Source organism: Mesoplodon densirostris, chromosome 2 (assembly GCF_025265405.1).
Source record: "Mesoplodon densirostris isolate mMesDen1 chromosome 2, mMesDen1 primary haplotype, whole genome shotgun sequence".
Lineage (NCBI taxonomy): Eukaryota > Metazoa > Chordata > Mammalia > Artiodactyla > Ziphiidae > Mesoplodon > Mesoplodon densirostris.
This window is the reverse complement of record NC_082662.1, coordinates 172003838-172014098: the sequence shown is the minus strand read 5'-3', so window position 1 is coordinate 172014098 and position 10261 is coordinate 172003838. Positions and strand designations below refer to the sequence as shown.

Sequence of the window (10261 nt, the reverse complement as noted above, 5' to 3'; positions counted from 1 at the left end):
ACAGGCCTGCCAAAATTGTAAGGAGTCAACGTGTGTATTTACAGCTTGCAAACTCCAAATCATCACCCTTTCCCCCACTAGCTGGCACTAGTAAGTGACCACTGCTATCCTTCCCAAAGACTGCAGCTCAGGTATGACAGGTACGCATCAGATAGGACTGAAGGCAGGTGGGATTCAGGATGCTTCTCTCCATCCTTGTCTGTATCACACAGATGGGCTCCACAGTCACCCTATCTATACCTTGGAGCTGCTGAGCAGAGCAAAGGTGGCAGGTAGGTGTCCCCGCACTAGGTCCTTCCTGACACTGTTCTGAAGTGCGAGAAGCTGGGGGTGGGGAGGTGTCTTGGTTGTCCACTGTCCAATTACGTGAACTCTCAAGGTCAACCCAGCCCATCAATCAAAGGGAAGGGTTCAAAATAAAAAAAGGGAAGGGTTCATGTGTGAAGGGAGATGTCGACTGGGGGGATGGGATCCCCCATGGAAGAAGAGCAGAGAAGCGTGGGCTGGGGAGATGGGGTTTAGCCGTGTCCTGGAGCCACAGCGGAAGCAATGACAGGATCAGGGCTTGCGGGAAACCGGAACATCTAAAGAGGCTGGGCATCTGAGAGGCTGCGCAGCGTGAGGCTTGGAGTGAGAGGCAAGAAGTCAGCCTCGGTGGCAGAGCGAGAACAGCTGATGCAGGACTTTGCCGCGTGCCCCGCTGCCCCAGCCCGGAGGAGCGGCTGGCTTTAGGGAGGCGGTGAGGGACGGCGGGGAGCCCCGAGCAGGGCGGGGGCCTCCGCCAGCTGCGCCCCGGGCAGGACGCACGCACAGGAGGCCGTCAGGACCTTGGCGGGAAGAGCCCCCTGCTGCGTGGGGCAGGGCCACCGGCTTCTCCCAGCCCTGCTCAACGCGGCTTCTGCGACTGGGCATAATTACCGAAAGCCCTGCTTGGGCCGGCAACGTGAGCAGGAAGCTAGTACGGCGTGACTCGAAGCTCTCACGGGAAAGGGGACTGGCTAGAGGTGGCCTTGCTGGTGTGGGATTACCCGGCATAGTCGATACACCCTGACCGCCTCCCGCCGCAGTGTCAGGTTCCATGCTCCCGGAGGCCTCAGTTGCGTCTGGGGGCGGCATGGTGGCGTGTGTGCCCTCACGTTTACTAATGAGGAAACAAGCTCGGCCTTTAAGAGAAGTGACGGGGCTCTGCAGGCGAGGGAGAATGGAGAGGAAGAGAAGGAGGCTCGCCCTGACCCCCATAGCTACCTCAAGCCTCCTGCCGAGCTGCTTCACTCTCCTTCCAGAAAGTGGGGAAGCCGAGAGCCTCCGCGGATTCTCTGCACAAATCAAAGACCCGCCGACACGGGAGACAATAGCTGCCTCGGCTCCTGGCATGGGGTGGGAAGGAGCCTGGGGAGGGGGCAGCTCAGCAGGGGACCCTGCAGGGGACACATCTTCTTCTTCTCGCCATCCCCACCTCCAGCCCTTCACCCGCCCACGGAGGCTGGCTGTAACGCATCCAAACATCAGCAGTTCCCCTCTGGGGCTGCAGGACATTGCTGTGAGGGACCAGTGTAAACCCATCCTCTCTACTGGGAAAACGAAGTGGGGCCCAAGGGCTGCAGAGCTTCCTCACGTGCAAAGGAAAGGACACGGGTTTCATTCACTGAGGGCCTCCTCTGTGCCAGGCACTGTTCTAGGCTCTGGAGGAATTAGGAACACTCTGCATTCACAGACTGTCCACAGGAACAGAGAAGACGTGAAACACATTAACGCAATAACGTGGGAAGGGCTCGGCCGGGGAAGCGCAGGAGCCTCCCTGGGGAATCCAGGCTGAGGAGCCACCATCCAGCAGGGGATGAGCTTTCCTGAGATGCAGCCACATAGAGGGACGACGAAGAGGCCACACCAAAAAGCAGCACCTCTGCTGCCTTAATTCAGTGGGCAGAAAGGAGCACACAGCAAACTCTCAGGTGTTTAAGAGGAAAGCTGTGCAGTGTTAAGATCCTTAGCTGGCCTCACAGGCTGTACTGGTAAGAAGTCCCCAAGACAACACTTCTCTGGGACTGGGACCCCCAAAGCAAATCCATTTTGTAACTAAACTGTTTTTTGGGGTTTTTTGTTTGGTTTGGTTTTTTTGCTTACCAGGCGATTCCCTGAAGTAGCTTGTAGGCCTGAAAAATAAAACTACCTGCTGCCAGCTGATTATAACACAGTCCTTTCAATTTAGGCAGCCATGCTATATTCTAAATGTAAAGGAGAACTGCTTTGTAGTACTTTATTTTTAAACAATGGGGTGGGTCAGGGACTTGTACCTGGCTAGTGAGCATCAGACTAACACCACCTGGGCCGACAGGGGCAGGCTGGGTGGTATCCCCAGGCAGCCTGAGGGCAGCTGGACAAACACCTGCTGGGCCCTGCTGATGACCCAGGTGATGAAAGCTCCCTCATACTTCTGACTACACGTGGAAGGACCTGTTTTCTTCTGGGACCCACAGGCTGCCAAACAAATACAGCTCCTTCTCCACCCTCCGATGTGTGTGAGCTTTCCCTGCAGGGGCGCCGTCCCAGAGCCTCTCCCTGAGGGGTGAGATCCCAGAGCTCCCACGGCCCCCTTCAGTTAAGGCCCTACCCCTTCTCCCCGCTGGGCCTTGGGAGAGTTGAAGACAGCATTAAAGCGGACTGGTGTTCAGTCATAATGGCCATCAACAAAAAGTCTACAAGTAATAAACGCTAGAGAGGGTGTGGAGAAAAGGGAAACTTCTTACACTGGGAACGTAAATTGGTGCAGCCACTATGGAAAGATCCTTAAAAAACTAAAAATAGAGCTACCATATGATCCAGCCACTCCACTCCTGGATATATATCCAGGAAAAAAAAGAAAACACTAATTCAAAAAGATACATGCCCCCCAATGTTCATAGCAGCACTATTTACAATAGCCAAGACATGGAAAAAAACTAAGTGTCCATCAACAGATGAATGGATAAAGAAGATGTGGTTTATATATATATATATATATATATATATATATATATATATATATATATACATACACACACACACACACACACACAATGGAATACTACTCAGCCATAAAAAGAACAAAATAATGCCATTTGCAGCCACATGGATGCAATCAGAGATTATCATACTGAGTGAAGTAAGTCAGAAAGAGAAAGACAAATACCATATGATATCACTTACATTTGGAATCTAAAGTATGACCCAAATGAACCTATTTACAAAACAGATACAGACTCCCAGACATAGAGAACAGACTTGAGGTTGCCAAGGGGGAGGAGGGGGGAGGGATGGATTGGGAGATTGAAGTTAGCAGATGCAAACTATTATATATAGAATGGATAAACATCAAGGTCCTACTGTTTAGCACAGGGAACTATATTCAATATCTTGTAATAACCTATAATGGAAAATAATCTGAAAAAATATATATATATATAACTAAATCACTTTGCTCTACACATGAAACTAACACAATATTGTAAATCAACTATACTTCAAAAGAAAAACAAGCTGACGGGTGTTTATACCATACTTATAAATCATGTTCCTATAAGGAACGTTCATCCAGCTCTACATCTGGAGGTCAAAAATTAATCCTTAATCAGACTAATACAGAGGCCAAGGCATAAATGTGTGTTTTCTCTCCAGTAGTTCACAGCTATGGGCTGAATGGTTGTATCCCCTTCAAATTCATACATTGAAACCACAGCCCCCAACGTGGTGGTATCAGGAGGTGGGACCTGGGGGGCTAATTAGGGTTAGATAAGGTCATGAGGGTGGGGCCCTCATGAATGGGATTAGTGTTCTTCCAAGAATCATGAGAGAGCTTGCTTCCCCTCCACCCTGTGAGGACACAATGAGAAGTCTATAGTCTGAGAGAGATCTCCAGAACCCAACTGTGCTGCTCTGATCTCGTAGCCTCCAGAACTGTGAGAAAATGTGTCTGTTTTTTATAAGCCACCTGGTCTCTGGTATTTGCTCAGATGGCCCAAACTGACTAAGACACTCATCTTCGTGTACACTTCATTTCCAACATCTGCGTATGGGAGTCAGCTCTGTCCCCAACTACCCATTGGGACACTAGGCTATGGCACCTATTTTCTTACCAACAACAAAGATTGTTGTGTACCGCCATGAGCAAAACTAACCTGAACTGCATTTCCCCTCAAGCTATTTGTCAGGTAAGAATTCCCCTCAGCAAGAATTTTCCTATCCTTTCCTTTCCTTTAGCCCATGCTGACCTGCAGTATAGCAATTTCTCCCATCTGCAAGTGAGGAAGAAAGGCCTCTCCCCGCAGCAGCCCTTCCCTGCACCCTCCTCGGAAGGGCGGGAGCAGCTCCTTTCCTGAAGGCAGTCCCCAGAGGCAGTTTAATCTATAGCAGGCCTTTCCCCCAAGAAATTCACCCACATTTCCCATCTTTCAGCAGCTTTGGGCTGCGTCATTGCTCAAGAACATCTTTTCTAAAGCAGGAACACCCCAGGGCACCCCCCAGATTACATATCACTAGAGGAAGGCAGAAACCATTTTGACCCACAACTTTAATTAATTTCTGTCTCTCCATTGTGCTCTGGGATCAGCTTAAATGCTGCTGAAAGAGATCTCGGGCTCCCCGGACTGCTCCAGTGGGACAGGCCAGGATCTCAGGGAACAACAAATGGCAAGGAAGAGATGAATAACCAGTGAATGCCCCCTTGAGGATAAATGTTCACAAAACTGTAAAGAAAGGGAGAGAAGAGGCAGGCAGGCTGGCAGGGAGCATCACCGATGTCCAGAACCCTGGGTCAGACCAACACACAGCACAGCCACTGCAAAAGAAGGAGATCGGGGTGAGCTCAGGGGTCCTCAGGAGCTGGTGTGACTGCGTCAGAGGCGCTCTCCTGCCTCACGTGGTATGACTTGTTCTAGCTGTGTCCTCCAGTAAGTGCCTTGCTCAACAGGAGGAAGCAAGGAAGCCCTTAACTAGGTCACTACCCCCTGAGCCAGAGCACCATGGAAAAGTGACTTAGGAAAAGCTTAGCCCCAAAGGGACTTCCAAAAGTTTCAGGTTCAACACTATTGAGCGGGTGTTTGTAGACATCCACAGACATGCTTCCAGGAGGTCCTTCCCTAGATCACTGAAAGGGGTCAATGACATTCCCATTCTAGAGAAGAAAAGAAGTGGTTGTACCCAGACAACTAGGCAGGGCCAGGAATGACCTGGTGCTCTAGTTCCTCTGCCTGAGAAGCAGATCGAGGGCAATGCCTCCTGGCCTGACCCCTCAGCACATGCCCACACCTGCCTCCCCACAGGCCAATAAAGGCCCTGCTGCATAGGCTGCAGCCCTCCACAGGGGAAAGGCACGACATTGTCAGTGTAAGATATTACGGGCTTTGTACACAGTAATTTACACCCATTTATTTTGCATCTGCACTCTACCTTGTCACAATTTAATTCTTTGTTTCTGATATCCTTCTATACGTCAATCAAAGATGCCTGGTCCTAAAAGTTAGGCACTTTAAATTGTACCTACCACCCACCATTCCATCCAAATTAATAAGAGCTTCCACCTTGAAATGATTTGATATGTAACTGTAGCTTTATCTTTAAAACAACAACAATAATAATAATAATAAATAAAAATATTTGAAAGATTGATGACAATCACACTCCTCCCGGCAATGCCTGCCATAGAACATGTGTTGTATCCGCATGGAAATAAGACAAGTCAGTGTGAATTAACAGCGCTCGGCAGCAATACCATCCAAGAATGTTCAAGTACCATCAGCAAGCAGTTTATCAAAACCACTTACCTCTGCCAGAGAGAGCAGGACAATGTCATTCTGGTCCTTGTCCAGAAGGCTGAACCATTCTAGAATGCCAGAGAAGGAATGAAATCAGATGGGGATGTTCCTGGACTTTGGAACAGCCAGAGAGCTGTCTCTGTCCACCCCACCTGGTACCTTCCCCCGGCCCCTGCACCCTTCCCAGCTCCCACTCAGCTTCAGGGATCCCGAAAAGCTAGATCTGGATCCAGTGCCCAGGGTGAGGGTTTTAGACAGCAGATGTCCCCTTGCCCAATTAGACAAACTTGCAGATGTGAGTAGAGAAGGTCCTTTTGCCATCTCCACCCTCAGAAGCTCTAGAAACTTGCAATTCTTTCAACAGGGGTTGGGGATAGGGTCGTGGAACAGAGGTGGTTGCCCCATTTGTAGGTAATCCAGTCACTGACCTTTCCCCATTAGAATTTACCACTTCCCAGCCCTCACTGGAAGGAAAACTCCCTCCATTAATATGATACCTTAGCATGAGCCCAAGGGGGCACTAGACCATCTAAAGGCTTCCAGAAGGAGACCCCTATTGCCCCTCTGGGAGGTGACACACACTCTCAATATGATCCCTATGGAGGCATAGATGCTAAAAGCCATTTAAGGACCGTTGCTGGGACTCATTCATTTGGCCCAGTGACTGCATGTAGTAGGTGCACAATAATCTTTTTAAATCTCCCAGAGAAGGCAGCACCTTGGGCGTGGCCAGCTTGGGCTTCCTCAGCCCCTTTAGTTTCTGCTTCCCCTCCTCCAAGGATGCCACAGTTTCTGAAGCCTGTCTGGTTCTGCTTGCTGGCCCTGCCCCCTGCCCCTCTCCACACCTCAGGAGAAATGAGATAGGGTTAAAGGAGAGAGTGATTCACTGAAGAGGGTCTCCAGGCAGATCATACAAGCAAGGAAGCTGTCAAAGTCGATGCCAAGTTTGCTGCATGCATACCGCATGGCGATGGTCTGCTGTACCTGCTTGCTGAGGGTGAAACCTACGGGCAGAGGGGGGCCAAGGTTAGAGGTGGAGTAGGGGGCTCGGCCCTGTCTACAGCAGAAGTCAGGGCTGACTCAGGCCTGACGCTGCCCCCTTCAGAAGATACCAGAAGGGTCTGGTCATCCAATCAGTCTCCTTTTAGATAATCCTCAACAGGATAAGCCTCCTCCCTGATCCAAGAATAAGGCCTGTAGCTCCAACACTAACTCAGCTGTGCATCACATTGGCCACAGCAAGAAAAAACAGGGAAGGTGAGGGGACGGTCTCTCCTGCCCATCCCCTTCACAGCCCCGTCCCGTGATTGCTGTCACCTTCCCAGTAACAGGCAAAGTCCTTGGAAGAAGTCTAAAGAATCCAGCAACATTCCCTCCTCCCCAGATAAGGAAGGTGCTCAACAAATATTTGTTGTCACATTGACATCCAACATAAGGTAACTACCACTGATGGTCATTAGCCACCATCATATTAAGAGTTTAAAATGAGCACATCTTGGGACTTCCCTGGCAGTCCAGTGATTAAGGCTTCACCTTCCAATGCAGGGGGTGGAGGTTTGATCCCTGGTCAGGAAACTAAGATCCCACATGCCTCGTGGCCAAAAAACCGAAACATAAAACAGAAGCAGTATTGTAACAAATTCAATAAAGACTTTAAAAATGGTCCACATCAAAAAAAAATCTCTAAAAAAGGAAGAAATAGACTAGAGCTATACATTTCAATAAAGATAAATCTCAGGGCTGCAGATTGATCTGGCTGCTCAGACCCACCTTCTCCAGCTCTACACCACCGGCTTTAATATTCCTGTCTTCCAGGTCTAGTGTCCTTCCTCAGGGACTGGGCAGGTCCTGGCTATAGAAGTCAAGTGCAGGAATAGGGAGGGTTCTGTTAAAGCAACTTTATGGCCTTCTTACCTAGGAATCATGCAGATATTCAAATACTGTATTTATAAAAATTACACAAGTTATACCTGAAAACATGCAATATCAAAGCATATTAAAAGTTCAAGCCCCCCTTGTCAGGGGGGGGCGGCGGGATGAATTGGGAGATTGCTATTGACATTTGTACACTACTATGTATAAAATAGATGATGAATGAGAACCTACTGCATAGCACAGGGAACTTTACTCAGTGCTCTGTGGTGACCTAAATGGGAAGGAAATCCAAAAATGAGGGGTTATATGTATAGGTATTGTTGATTCTCTTTGCTGTACAGCAGAAACTAACACAACATTGTAAAGCAACTATACTCCAATAAAAATTTATTTTTAAAAAGTGAAAGAAAAAATGGACACGGGCACAAATGGGTACCTAGCAGGTACTTCACCACTAGGGGATGTCATTGCACACGGGAGTTTTTGGATACCAGGGAGAAAGATGCTTTTAAATGATGGCATACATGGTCTGGCAAACGGGACTTCAGTTGGTTCACTCCTTCAAAAAAATATTTACTGGACACCTGGCACATGTTGGGAACTGTTCTGTATCTGTGTCTGAGATGTAGTGGTGAACAAGACATGGTCCTTGCTCTCAAGGACCTTAACGTAGTGGAATTATCTGTTGCTCTGAGAAAATATACATGAAAACGCTTTGGAAATGGTAAGGCAACCTGGCAAAAACAGGTATTATTTTACTGTTGTCATATTACATATTGACAGCATCTTTGCAACCCTTCTCTAGTGTGTTTGTTCAACTGCTTTCTTTTTTTCCCTCCCCCATTCCAAGCAGGCCCTTTAAATGTCCAGCTGTCCAAGTTTTGGAGATTTCTGGAGGGAGGAAAATAGAAGTTCCTGAAGGCAAGGGCAATGGCTCTTCCTGTCTCCTGTAAAGTCTTAAGTCCCCTGAAGATATCCCTGTGGCGTGTGTGTGTGTGTGTGTGTGTGTGTGTGTGTGTGTCAGGGGGAGGGGTACCTTAAAGAGAAAAGGCCAAGTTTCCCTGAGACCAAGAAGATGTTGGCAGTTCCCAGGGCCCTGAAATATGGGAACCCTTGTACGGCTCCATACATGATGCTCTGGGGACCTCAGAAGGGAAGGTGGTCCCCTAGGCCTCCTAGTTTACCAAAGATTCTAAGCCACAGACCTAGTACAGGAGCCCAAGAGCTGCCAGACATGAAGGAACCTATGAGCTGAGACAGTGGGCCTCTCAAGGGAGAACAGTGAGGACCCGTGACCGGTACAGACTTCCTATTGCTTTGGTGTTTCAGAAAACCCCAAGACCATGGGAGGTGGAGATGGTGCACCCCGACAATGACTGAGATTGAACTCCTGAAATGGGGGCTTAGTAAGCTTTTTTAATTAAAGTATAGTTGATTTACAATATTGTGTGAGTTTCTGGTGTACAGAAAAGTGATTCAAATATATATATTCAGAGTATGAGAAAGAATATATGTACATATTTTCTTTCTCATATTCTTTTCCATTATGGTTTATTACAAGATATTGAGTATAGTTATACTAGGTCTTTGTTGTTTACCTATTTTATATATTGTAGTGTATATCTGTTAATCCCAAACTCCTAATTTATCCTTCCCCCTCCTTCCTCCTTTGGTACCCATATATTTGCTTTCTATGTCTGTGAGTCTGTTTCTATTTTGTAAATAAAGCAATTGAAGCACCCCTGGGGGGCTTGGTGAAAATGCAAGTCCTCGGGCCCCAAGCCAGACCTGCGGAATCAGAGACTCTGGGGCTGGGGCCCAGCAGCCTGTGCTTTTCACAAGCCCCCAGGCCTTGGAACCACTGACCAAAGAGTCACCGGCACTTGCAGAGCACAGGCTGCACAGCGACGCGCAGAGAGCACCGGGAGATGCTCCTGGAGGCTCCGCTGTGTGTGCCGAGGACCTCGCTCTCATAAACGGGCCGCTTCTGACGGGAGCCACCATCCATCAGACTTAATGCACGTTTGAATTTAATTACTTTTGAGTAGTGAAGAGGGACATGCTCTAAATCATCCATTCCCTCTTGTCTGTTGCCTCCATAACCAATAATATGCATTTGGGAGCCATCAGACAGGGTAGACCAGTGATCGGCAGCCTTGGAAGAAGGCATAGGCTGGAACCTGTGAACTTGGGCCTCATTGGCACATGCTACCAGGTGGCCAAGGTTGAGAACCCGGGGGGAGCAGGGATTAACACAGCAAGGCAAACGTACCCCTACATAATTCGAGTCATAGACTCCGGCTGGGGTAGCCCCAGACAGAACAAATGGTTCCTAACCTTGGCTGCACATTGGAATCACCCCAGAGATTCTGCCATAATTGGTCTGGGCATGGAGAAGTCTAAGAGCTCCCAGGTGTCCCTAGCGTGCAGCCGAGGGGAGGCTCGCTGGGCTGGGACGAGCTGGGGCCTGACTGTGTGCCAGCTGCATGGATGAGGCAGTCTCGCAGCACACCCCGCCAGCCCCTGCCCACGAGGCCGCCGGGATAGCAGGGTGAGGCCTGGGACCGCAGCAGGAAACCCCAGATGTAAGTACGACC

At 48.9% G+C, this 10261-nt stretch overlaps 1 protein-coding gene across 1 annotated transcript in view; it reads right to left on the bottom strand.

The window, feature by feature from the left end:
• Positions 1-4789: 4789 nt before the first annotated feature.
• Positions 4790-10261, bottom strand: part of LOC132476705 (calpain-8-like) — a 50347-nt gene continuing 44875 nt past the window's right edge. The window contains 3 exon segments of the mRNA XM_060078834.1: positions 4790-4813; positions 5799-5857; positions 6677-6793. Coding sequence (XP_059934817.1) covers positions 4790-4813; positions 5799-5857; positions 6677-6793 — 200 coding nt within the window.